Raw genomic sequence first — 27,227 nt, 5'->3', positions numbered from 1 at the left:
GTGGGCTGCTCAGCACAATCCTCACTGATTTGATTTGATGCAGACAATATGCTTCATTGTTTGTTTTAAAGCTTCAACGTACATGTAAGAAATAAAACTAATCTTTAATCTTTATCTTTTTCCGAGCACTTGCATTTTTCATCTGTTCCAGCTGCTGACTTCCAGCTGATTTCAATTTGGGAACACCAGCTTCCCCCACCCCTTCCTCCACCATAGTTCTTCACCTCTTCTGCACTCTTTCAAAATTCTCCTTGAAGCCTCACTCCCAGAACAGGATTGTATTAAATCTCTTTGTGTGCCTGATCAGATTCGATAACTCACCTGTGGAATACCACGGGACGTTTTCTCTATTTAAATTGCTATATAAATGAACAGTGCATGGTCATTGTTAAAGTCATAGAAACTTGTGGAAGCAGCCAAGACTTAAAAAAAACATGCCTGAGTTATAATTTAGTTATAAATACCTCTGCCATTCCAGAAGTCTATCGTGAAGTTTAATTAAACATAATCACTTCTGGTGTTTTTATCCAATTTTCCTTGACCCTTAAAATAAACAACAAGGGAAACATATGGGATTAATAAGAGTCTGATTGGGAATGTTCTGTGGTCCTGAGACCCCACCCCCACTCGTCTGCTGATGCATTCCAAAGCCATGAGCTGGAACCAGCTTCAGCAGAGAAGCGAAGGCACCCGATTCTCTCAGCACTCCGACTCGGAGAACTGTGCGCTCCCTTTCAATTCACAGTCTTGGGACATCTCGGGAGATGGGGACCTTGATCAAACTCTTCACTGTGGCATCAGCCATTATTCTAACGGTGCGGTGTCAATCACATTTCATGGAATATATGGAGAGAAGGCTGTCTGCTTTTGAGGTGAGTCCACAAATCTTTTCTAATTTATGAAGAAGGGAAACAATGAAACATTTCTATCGGTTTTGTGGCCCACGAGTTGCTGAGTTAAGTATTTGTGCTTCGCGTTCCCTTCTCCAGCTTCCTGTGCTTTGTGTGAAAGAAGTGCATTCTCTTTATCGACTGGAGTTGAAGTCTAACTGATTATTTTTAATATTACTCTATTTGGTTCATTTGGGGCTGATTTACTGTGCATTTTAAGCTGTCCAAGCATTCCTGCAGATGTTCCAAACAGCGCAAGTGGGACAGAACTTCATACAAATCGCGTGGCACGGAGACCCCGGGGGACCACCAGCTGCAAGAGATGTCTGTCACCATCAGACAGCTGCCACCGCCTGAACAGCAGCCCGTCGCCACCTCCAGCATTCCCCACTGCGAGTATAGGGCTCTGGTGTCTGGGTGCAGGGTGGAGACCTCTGCCCACTCCGGCCGTCGTCACACACTCAGCCATTTCCTCACCCGGGCCAGCACAGGATCGCTCACCTGGTCGCTGTGCAGCTGCGGGTCCACGGTGGGGAGGTTGTCGTTGGCTGTCACTGTCGCTTGCCCGTGGTTCAGCTGTGTAGTGTCGGGCCGCTGCTGGGTGTGCTGCACTGCCCCAGGCTGCTGTGAAACCGGTGGTCCTGCTGGGTCGCTTCCTGGAGCTGCCCTGCCAGAGAGCCACGGCTTCAGAACTGCGGTAGAGTGTCGGCCCCCAACACATCCACACGGGGCAGCAGGTCCAGGCCAAGGATGCAGGTCTCTCGTATGTCGGCGAGGCACACCCGTGCTCCACTGTGTTTTTCCCCAATGTGATGCACAGCCTCCTCTTCCCTCACATCACCGCTCAGTCGCCGGGGAGCGTAGCCAGCTGGACCGCCGTCGTTGTCCACCCAGACAGGGATGGCTGGTCCATGTTGGGGAGAACACGGAGATGGATGGTAGTGATGGTTGACCCCATATCTACCAACGCACGGCATTTGATGCCCCCCACGACGCAGTCCACGCATTAGCCTTGCTCTTCACCCAAATGGCCCACCCGGAGGGGCGACAACTCAGGGATTCTGCTGGAGGCTTCGGGCGGCGCTGCCCGCTTGGTGTTTCCCGACGGCTGCTCTGAGCTGTGGCGTGGTGCCGGTGTGGGCATTCCCAGGCGAAAAGACCTGCCCCACCGCACCGGAAGCAGAGATCGTTTCACGGCGTTGGGAGGGCCTGTCTCACAGGCTCCTCCTCGTCAGTTTCCTTCTCCACCTCGGTGACACAAACCCGGGCATGCTGCGTGAGAGGCGACGCCGGAACACCTTTGGGGCTAAAATTGTTTCTGCCCTCTCCGCCTCGGCCAACGCCTCATCCAGCCACGATGGTGACGTCGGGCGAACATGCTACCGAAGGCGCTCTAGCGTCAGTGCCTTTGCTAAGGCGTGGAGGGCAAGCTCTTCCCGGGCCGCTGATGGAAACTGGGGGTAGCTATGCCGAGCACAGTGATGAATATCAGCTGCCAGTGCCCCCAGGCCTTCTCCCATACGGCGCTGTCTGCTGCACCGTTCTTCCCTCATTGCGTCCACCAACGGCCTCTGCTCGAAACGCCGCTCCGGCGCCACTACGAGGGCCCTGTAGTCATGCTGCTCCGCCGGCGTTAGGTCGAAAAGGGCCTGCAGGGCTTTTCCCTCTAGTACCAAGGCAAGGAGCACCACACTCTCGGTAGGGCTCCACCTGTCGTACCACGCAGCAAGTTTGTCTTGCGACAGTTACAGCTCCAGGCGGCTGGTACCGTTGTACCTGGGGAGCTTCAGGGTGGGTGCTAACTGCAAAGACCCATTGGCCTTCCTCATGCTCTGCCGGCGTCTGCCATGGTGCCCATCCTCCCATGGCTGCGGCATCTTGGGTTCCCCGATGCGGGTCACTACAGAGACGATTGATGCGCTCCACTCTTCTCCCCCCCACCGGGGTTGGGGAGCCTGGGTACATTCACTCCGTCGGGGCTCTCTGGAAAGGCACAATGCTCAGTTCCCAGGTCCTCCCTCCGGGTCTCGTCTTCGCGAGCCCAGCCTGTGGGTGCAGGGGAGGTACACAGCTCCGTCCCTCGTCTTACTCCCCAGTCTTAAGGCACTCTATCCGCTGTCGTAGCTCTTCGATCTTGTTGCTGATCTCGCATCCCACTCCTGACACCAATTTGGTGCATAATGACAGACAAGAAGCTCTTTAACTCAACAACTATTTTATTGTGATAGACACAAAACAGACCAGGCACCATGACCCAGAGAGTGAACCCCACCAGTCTTAAACCGACTGGGGATCTGACCAGCACACACCCTGGTTACATTCAGGCTGACCCACAAATACACAAGCAAATAACTGTCTAATCCAAGCTAACATGTAACAATAAATGAACTGGAACTTCTCAACATAATCCCACAGCAGCATTTTAACACAAGAACAATAAACAGTACAGGTCATTAGAAATGCAGAGGTGGGCCGTCAACCACGACACCCGCCACTCCCCCCCAGAATGTCACATTATTAACCACTGCACTATCAGAACATACTTTATAGTGGAGACTCAATAATTCTTGCATGTGATTTAAAAGAGGACTCACGGAGTCATAGAACACTACAGCACAGGAAAAGGACTTTCAGCCCATGCAGTCCATGCTGAACTGTTATGCTGTCTAGACCACCACCCTCCATACCACTCCCTTCAATCCAATCTTCTCCTAAATGTTGAACTGACTCCTCAATTGATTTGGAACCAGGAGGCCCTTTAGCAGAACTATATCAACATAGTTAGATAAATGCAAATAAAACTGAACCAGATATCATACAAGGTTGCATTGAGCATCAAACAATCGTGGGAAACTGACTAATTTCTAGAATAAAATAGAAACCATCCCATGTGCAGGTACATTAGTGGGGCTTAAATTTCACAATTTGCAGTTGAACTGAGATGAATTCTCATTGAGATAAATAAACAAGCAGGGTGCCAGGAGAGTTTTAAGATTTTATTGAATCAGTGTTGGCATTGACCCCCTGACATTTCTATCTTTGACCCTTTGTTTTAACTCATGTCAGATTGCTAGCTCTTGCTCCATACATTTGCATCAGCTTTCTCCCCTCTTCCTTTCTAGTCCAAATGAAGAGTCACACAACAAACTATTGGCTACCTATTTCCCTCCATAAAAGCTGCCTGACCGCTGAGTTGCTCTCGCAATTTTTGTTCAAAGTTCAAAATAAATCTATTATCAATATATATAATATGTGTGTGTGTGTGTGTGTGTGTGTGTGTGTGTGTGTGTGTGTGTGTGTGTGTGTGTGTGTGTGTGTGTGTGTGTGTGTGTGTGTGTGTGTGTGTGTGTGTGTCACCATATACAACCCTGAGATCCATTTACTGATGGGCATACTCAATAAATCTATAGAATAGTAACCATAACAGAATCAATGAAAGACCACAACAACTTAAGCGTTCAACCAGTGTGCAGAAGACAAAGTGTGCAAATACAGAAAGAGAGACATAATAATCAATAAATAAGCAATAAAAATCAAGAACTTGAGATGAAGCGTCCTTGAAAGTGAGTCCATAGGTTGTGGGAACAGTTCAGTGATGGGGCAAATGAAGTTGAGTGAAGTTATCCCCTTCGGTTCAAGAGCCTGATGGTCGAGGGATAATAACTGAACCTGGTGGTGTGAGTCCTGAGGCTCCTGTACTTTCTTCCTGATGGCAGCAGCGAGAAGACAGTATGTCCTGGATGGTGGGGCTCCCTGGTGATGGATATTGCTTTCTTGTGTTGCGTTGTGTCCAGTACATCATTTGATAAACACACTACTGAGTGTGATAGTGAAAAGTGTAATGTTAAAACAAATTACACAATGCAATCAAGTTTCATTATCCATCCATTACTGGCAAAAAACCAAGGCCCCAGCACTGATCTTTAACTTTCACATGGCCTTCTTTGCAAGATCCTTTCATTTACCAGTCTATATCATGTTGTATTTGAATTGGGATCTCTGAGGTTTCAGGACAGAACAACCATGGTGAATTCATTAGTTGCCAAACAAGAGTATAGATCATCCAGTTTAGGGAGAATATCATAGAATATCACAGTCTTTTTGCTTCACTTTGTTCAAAAACATTCTATTACTTACAGAAGTGTTGCAGGTAGAAATAATTTTTTTCACGCTGGTTCTCAAAACCTAGCTAACTTGGGCAAAGGAGTCCTTTCTTTTCACCATTGGCCTTTTAAAGCATAGGTGATTATAGAAGGAGGCTATTCAGCCCTTCATCATTTACTAACAATCTGAAAGACCTATCCATTCTCTCTGTTCCTTGTTGAAAGCTATGTAATGTCTTTCAGTGTCTAATTGCGATTGTAAGTACTCAATGATTGAAAGATCTTCCCATCTTCCCTCTTTCTTGGACCTACATCTCCTCATCATTGGCATTAATGTGGTAGCTGGAAGGATTCTAAAGACACACAAAACATTATCCTCACCTCAATCCTACACCAAAAGGAAATCAGTATTTAAATAGTGACATCAGAATAGTAAAACTCCTCAAGGCTCATCATGCCAGTGAAATTCAGTCGCATTTAACACTAAAAGCAGCACCAATCAAGAAGTTCACGTGACATTGAGCACTGGGGAGAAAAGTGACTGCGACTTCATGGAAGTCTGAGTATGAGTAACAGAGATTTGAACTAACTTACAATAACTAGAATCCAAAGTGAGAGAATGGCTGGGACATTATTAGAATAATTGAATCTAGAGGTGTCAATGTCAAGGAATTAAGAACACATAAACTAACATAAACACATAAACATAAATTAAGAACACATATTGAGGCAGGAGTAGATTCAAATTCAAGGACTTGGCAGAACTCCAAAAATAAACTTCTATTTTTTTTCACCAGCAACGAATTGCTGTCTGGTATGACCAGACACAGAGATACTCCACAGAATACAGAGAATTTAAGAACCAGATTCTTGCTTTTGTTGAAAACTTGGATAAAGAGAAAGAAGAGCAAAGACAGAACCTGGAAATAGCAAATTCCCGTATCGATCGCATCGAGAGGGAATTAGACTATTTGGAGACTAAAAATCCAGCACCCACCTGTCTGGAGGTAGATGAGGAATTTACTGACCAAGGTGCTGAAAGTGCTCAGGAAAAGAAGAAACGCAAGCTTAAGATGGCAGGTAAGAGTTGATCAATAAGTTATTAATTGTTGACGCACTATTCAAAGTAATCTGGTCCCTATTGTTCAATGTTGCTTATTGAAACTTTTCTAATCAGCCACCAAATGACTTCTGGTAGCCTAATGTTTTAAGGTGGGCGGCAGGGTGGAGCTATGTCTCCACCAAAGGAGGTGCAAGGTGCTCCTTCCCTCCACTAGCCTACAGGTCAGCCTCGGGCAAGATATAGCACCTGTTTAGCCACCAGATCAAGGTCACGTGGAGGTATGTGGATGGTCGTATTTGAGCAGCTGGTGCACATCACAAGTGCTGGTTATGCAACCACTGATGCCAGGCAGACAATCTCTGAAGAGTATTGATAATGGCTGGGGTCACCTATTTTGTAAAGACACTGCCCAGAAGAAGACAATGGCAAACCACTTCTGTAGAAAATTTGCCAAGATCAGTCACGGTCATGAGACCACGATCACGCACATCATACGACACGGCACGTAATAATGGTGATGAAAGGTTTAAGAGAAACATAGCTTGGATATATATCCCTTAAAATATTTTACACCCAAGAAGTACCTTTGATATATTGTAATGTTAGATGCATGATGTAGAACTGAGCTAGTCTTACCCCACTCTAAGTCATTCTAAGCTCTGTTATGTCAAACCCTGTAATATCAGATGTGACAACAGCAATCTCTGGTCCTCCAGAAAAGGAAGTAAAATATCAGCCAGTTTCTCTTTTTTATTCAATCTAATTAACTTCTTGAATTTAAGTGCACATAGTTTGATGTGTGAGCATGTATGTGATGCTTGTAATGCAGGAAGCATTGCTTTGGTGAGAGTCCAGTGTGCATCCCTCCCAGGGATGAGATTTCTGGAGCTTCTGTTGGTGTTTCTCTAGCCAACTGGATTTTTACCGGATGGGATTGAATTACCCCATCTCCAACCTTCTTCCTATCGCAGCAAGGCTTGGCACTGCTCATTGTGGAGTTTGGTGTCTTAGAAATCCCCTTGTCTTGTGCAATACTAGTGAAGTTTATCTAGAACTTGTTCATTTCTGGAAATTTGACCATCCATATACAGTATGTGAAATACATAGATCCAGATGCTGTTGAACAGGTCCAGTGATGTTAAATAGAACAAATGATATAACCAACACCACTTATTTCCACACAAGTGGTCACCATCATTATGTGCTGTGTCATATGACATCATTATTGTGTGCAGTGTCATGTGACATGGGTCAGCATGGTCTTTCCATGACCATGACTGTTCTCAGCAGATTTTTCTACAGAAGTGGTTCTTCTGGGCAGTGTCTGTACAAGACAAGCGATCCCAGCCATTATCAATACTCTTCAGAGATTCTTCAGTGGTCATATAACCAGGACTTCTGATATGCATCAGCTGCTCATAGACCATCCACCACCTACTTCCATAGCTTCATGTGACCCTGATCGGGTGGGGGGGAGCCGCTAATCAGGTGCTACATCTTGCCCAAGGGTGATCTGCAGGCTAGCAGAGGGAAGAGGAGCCTTACTCCTTTGGTAGAGACATACCTCCACCCCGCCACCATACAGCAAGACTTAAAGGCATGAAAAGGTGATAACATTCTTTGATAAAGTTATAGCAGGACTGAAAGAAGCTGCAGAAGGTTGTAAATTTAGTCAGCTCCATCTCTGGTACCCTGGATATCTTCAAGGAGTGGTGTCTCAAAAAGGCAGCGTCCATTATTAAGGACCTCCAGCAGACAGGACATGCCCCATCCTCACTGTTACCATCAGGAAGGAGGTACAGAAGCCTGAAGGCACTCATTCAACAATTCAGGAACAGCTTCTTCCCCGCTGCCATCTGATTCCTAAATGGACATTGAACCCTTGGACACTACCTCACTTTTTAATATATATTGCACAATTTTTAATCTATTCAATATACGTATACTGCAATTGATTTACTTATTTATTATTATTTTTTCTTCTATATTATGTATTGCATTTAACAGCTGCAGCTAAATTAACAAAATTCACGACACATGCCAGTGATAATAAACCTGATATTGATTTTGATTTCATAGACAGTGATAGCGTCACAGAATGAGGTAGCATTGAGACAGACCGAATATTTGATGACCATCAACAGGGACACAGAATGATGCAAGGACAGGCCTTTCAGCCCATCTAGTCCATGCTGAACCACTCATTTTATATGGTGCTTAGATTAATCTCACACTCACATCCTCACCACCAGAATCTGCTATTACACTGGGGGCAACTTGCAGTGGCCAGTTAGTCTACCCAACCTGCCAGACTTAGGAGTGTGTAACAAAACAAGACCACAAGGCTGAAACCTGTACAGTCACAAGGAGAATGTGCAAAATGCACACAGATAGCATCCGAGGTCAGAAATGAGTCCCGGATCTCCTTTGTTGTGAGGCAGCAGCTCCGCTGTTTCTGCCACCACTTTCACATGGCACTGAGTCATAAAGTACAGCACAGAAATAGGCCTTTCTGCCCATCTAGTCATTACTGAACCAGTTAACTGCTTTGGCCCATCAGCCTGCACTGGGTCCATAGCCCTCCTCACCCCTACCATCCCGGTACCTATTCAAACTTCTCCTAAACATTGAAATCGAGCTTGCCAGATGCACCTGTGTGGACAGCTCGTTCCACACTCTTTGAGGGTAAAATGAAGTCAAGTATTCCTCCTGCACAGTCCAAGGTAAAGGAAACAAAGTTTTTTTAAGAAAAGCTCTAAGAATAAGCTGGGATATTGCATGACGTTGTTTGTGGGTAAGTTATTGGAAGGTTTCAAAAGGTACACTTCATGTCAGAGAAATGTATACAAAATACACACTGAAATTTTTTTCTTCAGAACCAGCCATGAAGAACAGAGGAGTGCCCCAAAGAATGAATGACAGTTAAATGTTAGAACCCCAAAGCCCCCCCAGCTCCCCCTCCCACGTGTAAGCAGCAGCAAAGCAATGATTCCTCCCTCCCCCACCAGCAAAAAAAAACATCGCCCCCCCCTACTGAGCACTCAAGCATACAGCAAAGACACAGACTTGCAGTATCCCAAAGACGACTTGTTCACCCAGTATTCGACATACCACAGGCTCTCTCTCTCCCTAATAAGGGAAAAAGAGGTGTCCCCGGTTCACAGTGAGAGGGGAGACTTAACAAATAACTCACTGATTTGCAATGCTAAAAGTCTGTTGCGTCGCTTTTTCTGAGCTCTGTGCCCAAAGAACTCAGGTCTCTGGACACGCAGCCAGCTCACTGCCTTCGAACTTCTGTGTACTCCCACGACACACCAGGCAGCAGCACCAACCTCGAGTCAGCCCACCTCCAGAGCCACAAAATCCCGCCACTCCAAAGGTGCACAAGTCTTCTAGGCCACGTCCTTGGAATATCGAATAGCAGCCAGTTGTGAGACCCCGAGAGTGGGTGCCATTCCCGCACAGAACCAAAGTCAGTGCCAGAACCAAACTCCAGGTCAGAACCCCGAGAAGGAAAAATAAAGATATTAGAGATAGAAATAGAGCTGTTTCCAAAGATGCAAGCAAAGGAGTCACCGTCAGGCCCCATCGTCTCCTAACCTTCTAAGGGACCAGATGTATGAGCATTTGGATAGATGTGAACTGATTAGGGATTGTCAGCATGGCTTTGTGTGTGGTAGATCGTGTCCAAGCAATCTTATAGAGTTTTTCGAGGAAGTTACCAGGAATGTGATTAAGACCAAGCAGTGGATGTTGTTTACATGGACTTTAGCAAGGCCTTAGACAAGGGCCCACATTGAAGGTTATTCAAGAAGGTTAAGTTGTTCAGCATTCAGGGTGAGGTGGTAAATTGGTTTAGACATGGGCTTGTGGGAGAAACCAGAGAGTAAAAGTAGATGGTTGCCTCCCTGGCTGAAGGCCGATGTCTAGTGATGTGCCACAGGGATCAATGCTGGGTCCATTGTTGCTTGTCATCTATATCAAAAATCTGAATGATAATGCAGTAAATTGCATCAGCAAATTGCAGATGACACCAAGATTGGGGATGTTGTGTACAGCTAGGAAAGCTACTTTGGATCTGTCTTCACTAGGGAAGACACAGACAATTTCCCAGGTGTAATAGCGGCCAGAGGACCTAGGGTAACGGAGGACCTGAAGGAAGATCACATTAGGCAGAAAATGGTGTTGGGTAGACTGATGGGACTGAAGGCTGATAAATCCCCAGGACCTGATGGTCTGCATCCCAGGGTACTTCAGGAGGTGGTTCTAGAAATCGTGGATGCATTGGTAATCATTTGCCAATGTTCTATAGATTCAGGATCACTTCCAGAGGATTGGAGGGTAGCTAATGTTATCCCACTTTTTAAGAAAGGAGGGAGAGAAAAAACAGGGAGTTAAAGACCAATTAGCCTGACATCAGTGGTGGGGAAGATGCTGGAGTCAATTATAAAAGATGAAATAGCAGCACATTTGGATAGCAGTAACAGGATCGGTCTGAGTTAGCATGGATTTACAAAGAGGAAATCATGCTTGACCAATCTTCTGGAATTTTTTGAGGATGTAACTATGAAAATGGACAAGGGAGAGCCAGTGGATGTAGTGTACCTGGTCTTTCAGAAAGCCTTTGATAAGGTCCCACATTGGAGATTAGTGGGTAAAATTAGAGCACATGGTATTGGGGTAGGGTACTGACATGGATAGAAAATTGGTTGGCAGACAGGAAACAAAGAGTAGGGATTAACGGGTCCCTTTCAGAATGGCAGGCGGTGACTAGTGGGGTACCGCAAGGCTCAGTGCTGGGACCGCAGCTATTTATAATATACATTAATAATTTAGATGAAGGGATTAAAAGTAACATTAGCAAATTTGCAGATGACACAAAGCTGGGTGGCATTGTGAAATATGAGAAGGATGTTAGGAGAATGCAGGGTGACTTGGACAGGTTGGTTGAGTGGGCAGATGCATGGCAGATGCAGTTTAATGTAGATAAATGTGAGGTTATCCATTTTGGTGGCAAGAACAGGAAGGCAGATTACTATCTGAATGGTGTCAAGTTAGGAAAAGGGGAAGTACAACGAGATCTAGGTGTCCTTGTTCATCAGTCATTGAAAGTAAGAATGCAGGTACGGCAGACAGTGAAGAAAGCTAATGGCATGTTGGCCTTCATAACAAGGGGAGTTGAGTATAAGAGTAAAGAGGTCCTTCTGCAGTTGTACAGGGCCCTGGTGAGACCACACCTGGAGTATTGTGTGCAATTTTGGTCTCTAAATTTGAGGAAGGACATTCTTGCTATTGAGGGAGTGCCGCGTAAGTTCACGAGGTTAATTCTTGGGATGGAGGGACTGTCATATGTTGAAAGATTGGAGTGACTGGGCTTGTATACACTGGAATTTAGAAGGATAAGAAGGGATCTGATTGAAACATATAAGATTATTAAGGGATTGGACACGCTAGAGGAAGGAAACATGTTCCCGATGTTGGGGGAGTCCAGAACCAGAGGCCACAGTTTAAGAATAAAGGGTAGGCCATTTAGAACGGAGTTGAGGAAAAACTTTTTCACCCAGAGAGTTGTGGATCTGTAGAATGATCTGCATCAGAAGGCAGTGGAGTCCAATTCTCTGGATGCTTTCAAGAAAGAGTTAGATAGAGCTCTTAAAGATAGCGGAGTCAAGGGATATGGGGAGAAGGCAGGAAAAGGGTACTGATTGTGGATGATTAGCCATGATCACAGTGAATGTCAGAGCTGGCTCGAAGGGCCGAATGGCTGACTCCTGCACCTATTGTCTAATGTCTATCAAAGCTAGCAGCAGGATGAGGACCAGCTGGACAAATGGGCTGAAAAGTTACAGATAGATTTTAATGCAGACAAGTGATTTGTTCCACTTTGGGAGGACCAACCAAGGTAGGACTTAAATGGTGAGTGGTAGGGCACTGAGGACAGTAGTAGCAAAGTAGGGGTGGTCTGGGAATATAGATCCATCATTCATTGAATGTGATGTCACAGATAAATGAATCATTAACTTTGACGGTATGAGACGTGAATTAGCTAAGATAGACTGGCAAATGATACTTAAAGGGTTGACGGTGGATATGCAATGGCAAGCATTTAAAGATCACATGGATGAACTATAACAATTGTTCATCCCAGTTTGGCAAAAGAATAAACCAGGGAAGGTAGTGCACCCGTGGCTGACAAGGGAAATTAGGGATAGTATCAAGACCAAAGAAGAAACATATAAATTAGCAAAAAAAAAAGCAGCACACCTGAGGACTGGGAGAATTTCAGAGACCAGCAGAGGAGGACAAAGGGCTTAATTAGGAAAGGGAAAAATGATTATGAGAGAAAGCTGGCAGGGAACATAAAAACTGACTGTAAAAGCTTTTATAGATATGTGAAAAGAAAAAGATTGGTCAAGACAAATGTAGGTCCTTTACAGTCAGAAACAGGTGAATTGATCATAGGGAACAAAGACATGGCAGACCAATTGAATAACTACTTTGCTTCTGTCTTCACTAAGGAGGACATAAATAATCTTCCGGAAATAGTAAGGGACCGAGGGTCTAGTGAGATGGAGGAACTGAGGGAAATACATGTTAGGAGGGAAGTGGTGTTAGGTAAATTGAAGAGATTAAAGGCAGATAAATCCCCAGGGCCAGATGGTCTGCATCCCAGAGTGCTTAAGGAAGTAGCCCAAGAAATAGTGGATGCATTAGTGATAATTTTTCAAAACTCCTTAGATTCTGGATTAGTTCCTGAGGAGTGGAGGGTGGCTAATGTAACCCCACTTTTTAAAAAAGGAGTGAGAGAAGAGAGAAACCGGGGAATTATAGACCTGTTAGTCTGACATCGGTGGTGGGGAAAATGCTAGAGTCGGTTATCAAAGATGTGATAACAGCACATTTGGAAAGAGGTGAAATCATCAGAAAAAGTCAGCATGGATTTGTGAAAGGAAAAATCATGTCTGACGAATCTTATAGAATTTTTTGAAGATGTATCTAGTAGAGCGGATAGGGGAGAGCCAGTGGATGTGGTATATTTAGATTTTCAAAAGACTTTTGACAAGGTCTCACACAGGAGATTAGTGTGCAAATTTAAAGCACATGGTATTGGTGGTATGGTATTCATGTGGATAGAGAATTGGTTGGCAGACAGGAAGCAAAGAGTGGGAGTAAACGGGACCTTTTCAAAATGGCAGGCAGTGACTGGTGGGGTACCGCAAGGCTCAGTGCTGGGACTCCAGTTGTTTACAATATATATTAATGATTTAGACGAGGGAATTAAATGTAGCATCTCCAAGTTTGCAGATGACACGAAGCTGGGCGGTGGTGTTAGCTGTGAGGAGGATGCTAAGAGGATGCAGAGTGACTTGGATAGGTTAGGTGAGTGGGCAAATTCATGGCAGATGCAATTTAATGTGGATAAATGTGAGGTTATCCACTTTGGTTGCAAGAACAGGAAAACAGATTATTATCTGAACGGTGACCGATTAGGAAAAGGGGAGATGCACGAGACCTGGGTGTCATTGTACACCAGTCATTGAAGGTGGGCATGCAGGTACAGCAGGCGATGAAAAAGGCAAATGAATTTTTGGCATTCATAGCAAGAGGATTTGAGTACAGGAGCAGGGAGGTTCTACTGCAGTTGTACAAGGCCTTGGTGAGACCGCACCTAGAATATTGTGTGCAGTTTTGGTCACCTAATCTGAGGAAAGATATTCTTGCCATAGAGGGAGTACAGAGAAGGTTCACCAGATTGATTCCTGGGATGGTAGGACTTTCATATGAAGAAAAACTGGATCGACTAGGCTTATACTCACTGGAATTTAGAAGATTGAGGGGGGATCTTATTGAAATGTATAAAATTCTAAAGGGATTGGACAGGCTAGATGCAGGAAGATTGTTTCCAATGTTGGGGAAGTCCAGAACGAGGGGTCACAGTTTAAGGATAAAGGGGAAGCCTTTTAGGACCGAGATGAGGAAAAACTTCTTCACACAGAGAGTGGTGAATCTGTGGAATTCTCTGCCACAGGAAATAGTTGAGGCCGGTTCATTGACTATATTTAAGAGGAAGTTAGATATGGCCCTTGTGGCTAAAGGGATCAGGGGGTATGGAGAGAAAGCAGGTACAGGGTTCTGAATTGGATGATCAGCCATGATCATACTGAATGGCGGTGCAAGCTTGAAGGGCTGAATGGTCTACTCCTGCACCTATTTTCTATGTTTCTATTAAAACAACATTGGCCTTCATAAATCCAAGTACTGAGTATAGACCATAAACAAGAGAAAATGTACACATGCTGGAAATCCAAAGCAACACCCTGAAGAAGATTCTCGGCCTAAAGCGGCAACTGTTGACTCTTTTCCATAGATGCTGTCTCACCTGCTGAGTTCCTCCAGTATTTTGTGTGTGTTGCTATTGAGTACAGGTGTTGGGATGTTATTTTGAAGTTGTATACGGCTTTGGTAATGCCTAATTTACAGTATTGTGTGCAGTTCTGGTCACCTACCCACAGGAAAGATATCAATAAGATTGAAAAAGTGCAGAGAAAATTTACAAGGATGTTGCTGGGACTTGAAGACCTGAGTTACAGAGAAAGATTGAATAGGTGGAATTTCAATAGGTACATGGACGGGAAGAGTTTGCTGGGCTATGAACTGGGTGTAGGTCAATAGAACTAGGCAGATTAATAATCTAGTATGGATTAGATGGGCCAAAGGGCCTGCTTCCCTACTGTAGAGTTCTATGACTCTAAAGTTAGATTGAAGCATCTCTTCCTAGCATAGCAATTTTTTCTTGGTCAAGTCAAGTCAAGTTTATGTCATTTTGACCATAAGCTGCTAGTACAGTACACAGTAAAAATGAAATACCGTTCCTCCAGGACCCTGATGCTACATGAAACAATACAAAATTACACTAGACTATGTGAGACAGCACAAGGCTACACTAGACTATGTAAAAACAACATAAAAACTGCACTACTGTGTAGCATATTGTTATTGTATGCTTAACCTTGCTCTGTATTAATGCTCCTCATTGGGATTTGGGGTTTTTAATTTTGTAAAATGTTTTGAAAAACTAATAAAAAAAATTTTTTTAAAAACTGCACTAGACTACAGACATGCACAGAACTACATAAAGTGCTCAAAACAATGCAAGACAGTACAATAATTAATAAACAAGACAATAGGCACAGTACAGGACAAATTACAATATCATGATAAATGTAGATGTCAGTGTAGACTCTGAGTATTGAGGAGTCTGATGGCTTGGTGGAAGAAACTGTTGCACAGTCTGGTCGTGAGGACCCAAATGCTTCGGTACCTTTTGCCAGATGACTGCGTGAACCAAGTTCATAATTAGCCCAAGTGATTTTTCTACAAACGGTACCAAGCTTGCCCATGTGGCTTACTAACGGAAGTGCAAGTCTCATTAAAGTCCCAAATGACAAGCCACTAACTCTGGAGTGTCTGAGCAATGAAACTGATAACTTATAAACAAAATGAGGGGGAACTTCTTTAGCCAGAGATCGGTGGATTTCATTGCCACAGGCAACTGTGGAGGTCAGGTCAATGTGTATATTTAAGGCAGAGGTTGATAGATTTGTGATTAATCAGGGCATGATGGGATATGGGGAGAAGGCAGGAGATTGGGGCTGAGGGAAATGGATCAGCCATGATCAAATTGGTGGAGCAGACTCAGTGGGCCTAATGGCTTAACTCTGTTCCTATTTTCTTATGGTTTTATAAAACGTGCACTTCAGGGAGGAACCAAAGAAAAAGTATTCCAAGTACTAAAAGTATGAAATCTCAAACTGAATGTGACAACATGGGAGGTTCTTTGGCCCATCAATCTCCTCCAGACTCCAAGGAAGAACAATTTATCCAGTCCTACTCCACCACCTACTCCTCAGAGCTTTGCACATCTTTCATACTTGTCCAGATTTCTTTTATACTGCACAGTTGAATCTCCACCACTGGAACTGATGGTAGTGCCCTCCAAACACACGTCATCCACAGGTTTCCCCTTGTGTCAAATTTGGTGATTTTAATAATAATAAGTACTTTATTGATTCTGAGTGGGAAATTATTTCATTTCAACAACAATATTTAAAAACACACTTAGCAATAATAATAAATATTATAATATTAACTAATAATAAAGTACAGAATAGTAATACAGTATACACAATAATAATGTACCAATGTGCAATAATAATGTATGAAATAATAAAACAGTCTATAGTACTATGATGTGTGTTCTGATGTACAGAGATGAACTGTTGTACAAGCTTGTTGCATTTGGTAGGAAAGATTTTCTGTAATGATACTTGTGACAGGGGAGCTGAGTGAGTCTGTTGGAAAGGGTGCTCCACTATTTATTCAGTAGGTCGTGGAGAGGATGTGCCTGATTGTCCATAATAGATAACAGTTGTTTAGTGATCTCCTCTCCACCAACTCAAAAGAGTTCCGGTTGTAGCCAAGGATGGATCCAGCCTTTTTGATGATTTTATTTAGTCTTTTTGCACCACCAGCATCGATGCTGCTTCCCCAACATAAAGTTGCAAAGAAGACTGCACTCACTACAAAAGACTGGTAAAAGATTTCCAGCATCCTGCTGCAAACGTTAGAGGATCTCAGCTTCCTTAGAAAATAGAGTCTGCTCACCCCCTTATTGTAAACAGCTTTGGTGTTGGTTTTTCAGTCAAGCCTGTTGTGGAGATGAACACCCAAGTATTTGTGCTCCTCCACTACCGTAACCTCTTCTCCCAGAATGTATACAGGACTCATCACAGTCAATCACCATCTCCCTGGTTATATCCATATTCAGGAGCAGGTGATTCCTCCCGCACCACTCCACAGACTTGTTCACCACTCCTCTGTACTCCAACTTCTGCCCATCCCTGATACACCCATCAGAGAACTTCTGCAAGTGACAAGACTCAGATTTGTACTGGAAGTCTGAGGTGTCCAGTGTGAACAGAAACTGCACAGTCCCTTGTGGTGCTCCAGTGCCACTAACCACCATCTCAGACAGAGAACTACCCAGTCATACAAACTGGGGTCTATCTGTCAGGTAGTCAGTAATCCAGGAGATATTGGATTTGTCCACACCCATCCTTTGCAACTTCTCACTCAGAAGAAGTGGCTGGATTGTATTAAAGACATCAGGGAAATCAAAAAACGTGATTTTCACAATGCCACCTGCATCATCCAGGTGGGAATTAGCTCTCTGCAACAGGTAGATGACGGTATCATCTACTTCCTCAGGAGGCTGGTAGCCAAAATGTCGAAGGTCCAATGAAGATCTCACCTGTTGTCCAAGGTAAATCAGGACCAGCCTCTCCATCACCTTCATCATATGAGATGCAAGGGAAATGGTCTGTAGTCACTAAGTTCAGATGGGATCGTCTTCTTGGCCACAGGAACCAAGCTGGAAGTCTTCAATATCACCGGTATCATTTCCTGACTCAGACTCAGATTGTAAAGGTGCGGCAAAATATTTTGCCAATCTCCTTCAGTATTTACCTGCATTTCTTGAACTTCTGGCAGTAGGTTTACTTTATTTCACAAATCAGGGATCCATTTCAAATTGTGCTCAATTGGGCTTTTCTCCCATTGAAATCAGTGATGGTGAGAAGCATTCAGAATCAGAGTCCAAGTCAACTTTACTGTCACTGACTTACATGAAGTGAAATTTGCTGTTTTATAGTGCAAAGATAACAAAAATACTGTAAGTTACAAAGTTAAATAAATATTGCAGAAGAAGTGCTATTTCTGATCATGAACCATTCAGAAATCCGATGGTGGAGGGAAAAGAAGCAGTTCCTGATTCATTGTGGGTGGGCCCTCAGGCTCTTGTACCCACTTCCTGATGAGGGTATATCCAGATGGAAAAGCCTGGATAAAGTGGATGTGGAGAGGATGCTTCAAATAGTGGGGTAGTCCAGGATCAGAGGGCACAGCCTCAAAATAGAAGGAAATCCCTTTAGAACAGAGGTGAAGAGGGATTTCTTTAGCCATAGGATGGTGAATCTGTGTAATTCATTGGTCCAGGCTGCAATGGAGGACGTCATTGGGTAAATTTAAAGTGGAGGTTGATAGGTACTTAATTAGTAAGGGCATCAACAGTTAAAGGGACAAGGCAAGACGTTGGGTTTGAGAGGGACAAAAAGATCAGCCTGGGATAATAAATGATGCAGCAGACAGCATGAGGCTAATAGTCCAATTCTGCCCCTGTGTCTTATGGTGGAAACCTACTATCTCAGTGGTGGGGGGGTATATATCTCTGTTGGAACCGGCTAAGTCTTTGCAATCCTGTGCATGGGATATTCCATACCAGGATGAGATGCAGCCGGTCAGAAAGCTGTCCACCAAAGGAATGTTCTCTGCTTCCCATTTCAACTTGCAGCCCCGTTTCCTTCTCAGCCCTTTGATGTTTCCACTTTGTTCCTTTCCAGGCTGTGAAGAAATGGTCTTCAACATCAAGGCAATGAAAATAGTCAAAAGGTTGGAGACGGCCTCTGGCCTGTGGATCAAGGACCTGATGTCAAACTCTGAGAAGGTGTATGTGTTTGACGGCGTAAGTAACGACACAGTCTATGAGTTCACAAGACTGAAAGACTTTACCGATTTTACTGGCTTGATTAAGGCAAAGAAAATCAAACTGCCTTACCCGTGGGCTGGTACAGGTCACATAGTGTACAAAGGCTTCTTATATTACATCCGAAGTGAGCCTCAGTTTCAAGTCATCAAATTTGATCTGAAGAACCAGACAGTGTCAGACAGCGCCATGTTCCCAGCTGAGCAACAAATCCCGGTGTATGGCCTCTCGCCGTTCAACTACATCGATCTAGCCGTGGACGAGAATGGCTTGTGGGCCATATACGCCACCAGAGAGAATGAGAAGAACATCTGCCTGGCCAGGTTGGACCACAAGACACTGGACATTGAGCAGATGTGGGACACTCCATGTCCCATTGAAAATGCGGAGAATGCCTTTGTCATCTGTGGGACGCTTTACGTGGTGTACAACAGCAAGCTCCGTAGCCGCTCGCGTATCCAGTGTGTGTACGATATCACCGATATGGTGAATACTGACCAGGCACCATTGTTATATTTCCCCAGGCGGTATGGGGCTCTTTCCAGCATTAAGTACAGCCCAAGGGAGAAGCAGCTGTATGCTTGGGATGATGGATACCAAGTCATATACAGGCTGACATTGAAACCAAAATCAGAACTGTAAAACTTTGCTCCTATATACAAATTTTTGGCAGGAGGACTGGGCAATGAGACTCTCCCCAAAGGCAGTAGTGAACCAGAATAAGGAGAAGAAAATAACGTTATTCTCAGATGGTTGCTTAGCTAAAGTCAGCCATATCTTTAAAGAAAAAAAATATAATAAATAATGTACATAGCAGTGGTGATGCATTATATGTAATGGCACAGTGATGCAAACTGCAGTAGTCATTCAAAAGAGGCACGGTGAAACGGGGCGGTATATGCTGTACATCAGAGGAATAGGAATGCAACAAGCACTTCTGCACAAAACCAGTTAAAATCACAAGCACTGCAACTTCACGTGAATATGAATAGGTTCTCCCAAAAAAAAGACCAGTATTTATACAGTGTCGTGTATGACATTCCACAATTCTTCACAACTTACTGAGTAACTTGGCAGCAGTTAATATTGTCGTAGAATCATATAGCGTGGGAACAGGTTCTTCAGCCCATCTAGTGTAGGAAAGCCCACAGCCTATTTCGCGCAACAGTAGCTGTAAATAAAAAATCAAATGGAATATATATATCTTGGGATAGACGGCATGGCTTTGTGAGAGGCAGGTCATGGCCCACAAGCCTGAGTGAATTCTAAGGTTGTGACAAAGCACATTGATAAAAGTGTATATGAATTTTAGTAAGACATTTGATAAAGTTCCCCATGGAATCTAGGGAAGATTGGCTGTGTGGATTTAGGACTGGCATTTCCATTGAAAGCAGAGGGTGGTTGTAGGTGAGGAATCTTCTGCCTGGAAAAAACAGGAAGACCCACCAGCATAATATCCCAACTTCTATACTCAATGCATTGATTAATGAAGGCCAATGTGCTGAAAGCTTTTTTTTTAATGACCCTATCTACCTGTGATGCCAATTCCAAGGATTTCTAGTTCTGTATCCCCAGATCCCTCTGTTCTACCACGCTCCACTCTGCTCCACTGAGATAGCTGGAGACTTTTTCCTGGGCAAAAATGACTAATACAAAGGGGCATAATTTTAAGATGTTTGGAGGAAAGTATACAGCAGATGTCGGAAGTAACTTTTTCCACAGAAAGTGGTGGGTGCATGGAAACCCTGCCAGGGATGATGGAAGAGGCACGTACTTTAGGGACTTTAAGAAACTCTCTGACAGGCACGTGGATGATAGAAACGTGGAGAGCTATATAGGAGGGAGGGGTTAAAAGGCTGGCACAATACTGTGGGCTGAAGGGATTTTACTGTGCTGTAGTGTTCTATGTTCTATAGTATATGAGCTTTGATTATGAAGCTGTGGTCAGAAAAACAGGAAGAACTCCCCAACAAGAAGGGTGGATGGGTATCTCAGCAAAGGCTGATGCCCGCTGTGCTATGCCCCACGTTATGAACTGAAAATCAGACCAGATTATTTGTTTACGTTTATGAAGAATGAGTTTGACCCACTAACCACTAACTCAGAGATGAGAGTGATATCACTGAGACACAGTGACACTGACACCGAGGGTAGTTGCAATCTCGTTAGCATGAATTTCGAAAAGAAGGACCAGTATGATAATAAAATATCTCAGTGTAACTATTCCAATGAATGTGGCGTTGAATTCCTACTGCCTTGCGTCATAAGCCTTACAGTAGCTTAAGTCTATACTTCTGAATGTTTAGTATCAGGTGATCTCATGGTTCAGCTGATGTACAAGGTCTGTCTTGTACGTCTCTATTGTAGGCATTATTTTATTTAGAGAAACAGTGCAGAAAAGGATCTTCTGGCCTTTGAGCCAGGCTGCCAGCAACCCACCGATTCCACCCCAGCCAAATCACGGGGCAATGACCAATGATCCTGCTAACCGTACTTCTTTGGACTGTGAGAGGATACGGGAGCCCCCAGAGGAAACTCATGCATTCACAGGGAGAGCGTACAAACTCCTTAGAGATGACACCAGAAATGAACTCCAAACTCTAACGCCTTGAGCTGTAATAATGTCGCACTGACCGCTACACTTACGTTGCGCCATTCTTCACAAAAATTCATTCCAAACATTGGAACACAGCACAGCAAAGCATATTACAGATCCTTCAGTCCACAGTGGTGTGCTGATATTTTAGCCTACTCCAAGACGCAACAAATCTTTTCATCCCACAGAGGCCAGATCTCTCCATTTTTCATCCATATGCCTATCTAAGAGTCTTTTAAATGTCCCTATTGTATCAGCCCCTACCTCCACCCCTGACAGAGCATCGCAGACACCATGCACTCTCTGTATTAGAACCATACCTCCGACATCTCTCTCTAAACTTCCCTCCACTCACTGCTAAAAACTAGACTTCCATTCCATGGCCAGATCTGTACCTCAGACAAAGCCATGTCCAAATGCTTCATGATGTAGGCCAGGCACTTTCATGTATTAGAAGATCGATTGAGATGCTGCAACCAGACGCCCCCCACAATCCTCAAACTGTTATGAACTACACTTCTACTTTCAGTCCTATCGTGGACCAGAGCATTACGTCAGACGCCTTTAATGACTGGTTGTCTAGCACTAACACCGCCATTGTTAGAACCTCTATTATAAACAGTGTGAAGGACCATACCTCTCCATCCCAGATACTGTCCCTGACTGGATTCTGACACTATTATGAGCCAGGCCTTTTATAGCAGACATTGGGATAAACAAGACCTCGGTCATTACCTACAAAGTAAACCTGTGTTTACAAAGATATTCATCCCATAAATACACAGCTCTGATACCAGGTTATTATTTCGTTAATGCTGTTAGTTATGGTAGGGAACATGGATTTCTGCTGTAACATTTCACGTCCTACGTCAGAATGCAAATCAGCGTTTTCACTGCAATGGATGGAGAAGGAATCACTCTGCCTGTGGCTCAGTATTGATATTTGGAGGAACATAGCCTCTACCACCACCCCGATAGAACATTGCAGGCACCTACCGCTCTCTGTATAAAAACCCAACCTCTGACGTCACCCCCGATTGATATTTCCAAGGGCTTACCCTCACACTGAACTTAATACCCCACCACTGGGCTAGCTGACAAAGTTGATCTTCACCACCCTGTCACTGAATACAACCATTGAAGTCCTAGCACTGAGCCAGTTTCTTAATACCATGTCAGTGAATTTATCTTTAATACCCTGACTTTGGATTCACCCTTGGCTTTGAAAAGTCATGTCACTCTGCTGTTACTAAGCATGTTTCTTGATACTCTACCCCTGGCCTCATCACTAGCATTTTGACATGAACTTGCTGACTGACACGAGGACACAACATGAATTTGCACTCTGCAGCCCAAGCACGAACTTAGTGGATCATCAGCTCCAGTCATAACTACGTCACCACACCATTGCAATGTGAACTAAGTTACAATGTATATCTTGATTGTACTCTCCATTAATTGTATTACCTTTTATGTAACCACTTTATAGTTATAGTGATCTGTACTAATTATAATCAGTAATCGAGAGACTGGTTGATATAAGCAATTAAAATGCTTTGCATTCCATACCATTCAAGACTGAGAATGGAAGTCTTTCTGTTAGTTGCTCTGGTGTCATGGGAAGTACTAATTTCATAGCTTCCAGGAATAATATTTATTTATTGAGATACAGTGTGGAGTAGGCCTTCCGGTCCTTTGAGCCATCCAGCAATTCCCCAATCCAACCCTTGCCTCATCCCAGGACAATTTACAGTGACCAATTAACCTACCAACCGGTACGCCTTTGGACTGTTGGGAGGAAACTGATGCACCCAGAGGAAACACAAATGGTCATGAAGAGAACTTGCAAACTCCTTACAGACAGCAGTGGGAATTGAACCCAGGCCGCCTGTACTGGAAAGCGTTGTGCTAATCACTACACTACTGTGCCACATAGTGGTTTGCACAATTCAATATGGAACAAATAGGTCCATTCAGCCCATCATGTCTGTGCCTGACTGGCTTTGAAGAGCAGCCTAATCAGTCCTAATTCACCACTCCTATCGATACTCTTTCTTTTCCAAGTATATATTTCCTGAAAGGTTATAGACATGGATTCTCACACATCTTCAGGCACTACATTTCATTCGTGATCTTTTTCCTGTGAGGAACGGCTTCAGCTTCTCCAATTTGACCATCCCATTGATAATCCCCATCGCTGAAGAGCCCACATAAAATGAGTTTGGCCACAATCAACCTTAGATTGCATTCAACATTTAGATAAGTACTCCAGATCATTTGGTCAGAATTTGTGAATGCTGGATAAAGTCTGTCTTGATTGGGGTGAAAGGGGAATTTATCTTAAATTGACAAATTTACATGAACATTTTGTCTAGTTGGTCTTTGATTTCCAGATCCTGTCAATTAATATCACAGTTTACCACCTAAGGATCCTATAGGTGTTGGATAGTTGTGAAGCAGAACCAGCCCAACTTCACCTAATTGTATCTCATTTCTCCCCTACTCCCCTTAATGACTATTGTTATCCCTGGAATTGCTGGATTCCTGTAGAATTAAGCACTAATTAAGATCTTGTGCTTTGCATAAATAATGGCAAAATAGGGGCAGAGGTAACATTATAATTTTAATTAGAGTTCCCATTCCCATTCCGACTTGTCAGTCCATGGCCTCCTCTTGCATTGTAAGTGGAGGCCATAGAAGAAGAAGAAAACCCTTAACTCCGAGTGGAGTCATTGGCACACCGTCATGACGGTGTTTTTTTAGCAGGCTTTCTTGTTTTTACAAGGCCAAGTTGCTAGCTCGATGCTCAACCCAGCACGGATGGAAAGCGTGCAAGGGACCTGGCTAGATTCGAACTCGGGAGCCTTCACTCCGAAGTCCAGCACTGATGCCACTGTGCCACCAGCTGGCTAAGTGGAGGCCATAGAAGCCATTTAATTGCAAGTATTGGACAAATAAACTTTTCTCAGACTTCCAGCCCGGAACAGGTATCGATTATAACTGACATTGCAATGACAAACTCTGCCATCTTCATCAGGGATGATGTCTGGGCATGTCTAGTCCGGTGGTGTATATACCCAAGTCGTCCGTCCATCCTGATTGGTTAGTCCTCATCCAATCAGGTTTCCGCTCTCCTTCCTTGTTTACAATCGAATCACAGCTCTTACTCAGAACGAGACCTTGGTTTTTATTAAACTTCTTTTCTTCAACTTTTATTTCAATGGCTTCCTTCACAAGGTGATCCCAAAAGACATTGGCATGGAACAGTAGTTTTGTGCCATTGAAGTCAATCCTATGGCCATTGCAAATGCCATGTTCTGCTACCGCCGATTTCTCCGGGTAACCCAAACAGACATGTCTCCTGTGCTCCTTGATGCGGGTTTCCATTATGTGTCCCACCTGGCTGACATACGCTGCTCCATATTCACAGGGAATCCTGTAAACCCCAGCCATCCTGAGCCCCAGGTCAGCTTTGACCCACATAAGCTGTGATTTGAGTTTCCTTACAGGGTTGTGCATGGTCTTAATTCGGTATTTCTTCAGAATCCTGGCGATCCTTCTAGAAACCGTGGAAATATAGGGAAGACAGATGATAGTGACAGGTTCCTCCTCATAGTTAGTTTTCCCGGTTTTTCCATCGGCCCTTTTAAAGGCCAATTGATTTCCTTCACCTTGTAGCCATTTTGTAGGAACGCCATGCATAATCGTCTTATTTCCTCATGGAGACTCTCCGGGTCCAAAATAGTTTTTGCATGGTTAATCAAAGTAGAAAGAACCACTCTACATTGGGAGGCGTGATGGTGGGTCTCTGATAGATGCCACCATCAATCTAGGATGGAGATGGAGAAGAATGATTGCCTCCCATTCCTGGACATTCTAATATGATGGAAACCGGACATGGCGTCTATCAGAAACCCACACAGTAGTACCTGAAGGCTGACTGTTGCTGATCAGCTGAATGCTGAATGCTGTCTAGGTTTTGCTACGTGTGGGTATGGATTGTGTATGAGTTGTAGGATGGGCTGGAACTAATCTTTTGCACAGCAGCATTAAGCTTTTTTAGGCCAGTGGTTCCCGTCATTTCCAAGCACAGCAGCCCTGAGAGTCACAGCACACCATGAGTTCTGACTGATCAGCAGGCAGCAAACCTGACATCCTGCCTTTTGACTTCCACAGCAGCCCTGAGAGTCACAGCACACCATGAGTTCTGACTGATCAGCAGGCAACATACGCTGACACCCTGCCTTTTGACCAGCCCAACAGCCTTCTGATGTTTCAAAGTCTTTTGTACTAATTTACCTCATATACAATATTAAATATTTTTGGGGAAACATTTTCAAAAATAAAAAACAAGTTCACTTGAAAACACATTAAAGTTCAAGAAAATAATTGCATTAATAGTAGTTGAGTGACATAACACACCTATCCTTCCTATTACTCTCAATCACCCCAGTCAAATCTTCATACAGGATTACCTCAGTTCATTGCTAACTCCAAAGAGCACAGCAGAAAGAGCTGGAGATAAGTGCCAACCAACCTATTTTGTAGAAACTCACCAAGGCTTCCTTGACAGCAACGGCAATCTCTAGCATCCGGAAGAAGAGCATCTCACACACCAGGTTTCCCCTCAGCTCATAGCATCCTAATATTGTATACTGTTGTACTTCAGTATCACTGCGTCTAAACACTGGAACTCCCATCCCAGCAACAATGTTGTGGTGTCACTTCCAGATTGGAATTGGTGATGCCTCCCCACACCTCTCCCCCCCAAGTATTTGTTCAGCAGTAGACAAGTTGTACTGTGGTTGACTGCAGATTTCTGCTGCATTTATGGACTCAGGGTCTGAGCTATATTTATTTTTTGCGTGGTTGTCGTTTACTGGTATCCTCGTTATGTGCTTGCTATCTTATACACCCTATCCACGTTCCTTGCAGTCGGCGCATAATGTGAATAATCGTTTAAATGGAGAAAATAGGGACGCATTCCAGCGGGCTTCCTAAATATGTTTTATCTGTAATTAATTCACATCTTCACACCCATACGACACAAAAGCAGTACCACAAGGCACATTCGTATTATATTTCATCAATTTAAGGTAATATTCGATGTAATAAATCATAGAAGGTTAACATACTAGGGTGTACAGTACTCACCAACAGTGGCAGGTGTGTTCACTCTGGGAGATGAGTGGTTGTTGTGGTGTCGGGTAGCTTTACGTGGATAAGGCACGTGGATGGTTGTGGGTTGTCAGGATCATATCAAGCACAGCAAGGGGTGAAGGAAGACTCACGAATTCTTAGCACCGCCGGCACCGGTTTGAAGAAAGTGCTGAGGGTTGTTTGCTTGGCGGCATTTTGTTTTTCAGCATAAATTTGCTTGTAGGGAAGAAGGGTTGAAAGGCAGAGAATGACTGAAATGCTGACTCCGTTCTAAACTTGGGTCCATGTACGTCGCCATTTGTGCCAAGTGTTCCGACTTCCACCATTCCCTCAGCATTGGTAAACTCCCGGGATTTTCAAAATTCTCTGTTGCTTGCAGCATCTGAGGGATAGTTCACCACAAAAGAATATGCCTTGAATGTGGATCACACCTTGGTCAAGTGGCTGAATCAGCGATGTTGTTTCAGGCGGCACGAAATACACTCTTACGTTAGGATGAATGCTGTCCAAATGTTTAGGATGGGCTGGCGCATTGTCAAGCAACAAAAGAACTTTAAAGGCAAGATTCTGTTCCCGGCAGTAGCATCCCAGAACTGTGTCATCTTCATCTGATGCCGCACTGTTTATAATTCCCAACTTTTTTTCAAGTATTAAAGTGGTTCTCTGCCGCTCGGCTGATAGCCCAGGACATGACATCGGACGCTTAGGAGGCATAGTTAAATATTTCAAGCACAAAATCACTGCACCGTAGGGAAAACCAACAAAAGTTTAAGAGCGCAAGATCGCACATCCACACCTTGCCAAAACCTGTGCG

The 27,227-nt window shown here is 44.0% G+C and overlaps 1 protein-coding gene across 1 annotated transcript; it reads left to right on the top strand.

Moving 5' to 3' along the window:
- Positions 1-650: 650 nt before the first annotated feature.
- On the top strand, positions 651-22,824 carry olfml3b (olfactomedin-like 3b). Its single transcript, XM_073054067.1, has 3 exons — positions 651-872; positions 5,791-6,073; positions 18,515-22,824. The coding sequence occupies exons 1-3, from the start codon at positions 765-767 to the stop codon at positions 19,297-19,299; spliced, it is 1,176 nt and encodes a 391-aa protein (XP_072910168.1). The 5' UTR covers positions 651-764; the 3' UTR covers positions 19,300-22,824.
- The last annotated feature ends 4,403 nt before the right edge of the window (positions 22,825-27,227 follow it).

Source organism: Hemitrygon akajei, chromosome 8 (genome assembly GCF_048418815.1).
Source record: "Hemitrygon akajei chromosome 8, sHemAka1.3, whole genome shotgun sequence".
Classification (NCBI taxonomy): Eukaryota; Metazoa; Chordata; class Chondrichthyes; order Myliobatiformes; family Dasyatidae; genus Hemitrygon; species Hemitrygon akajei.
The sequence above is the reverse complement of the archived record's forward strand: the minus strand, read 5'-3'. Positions and strand labels throughout refer to the sequence as shown.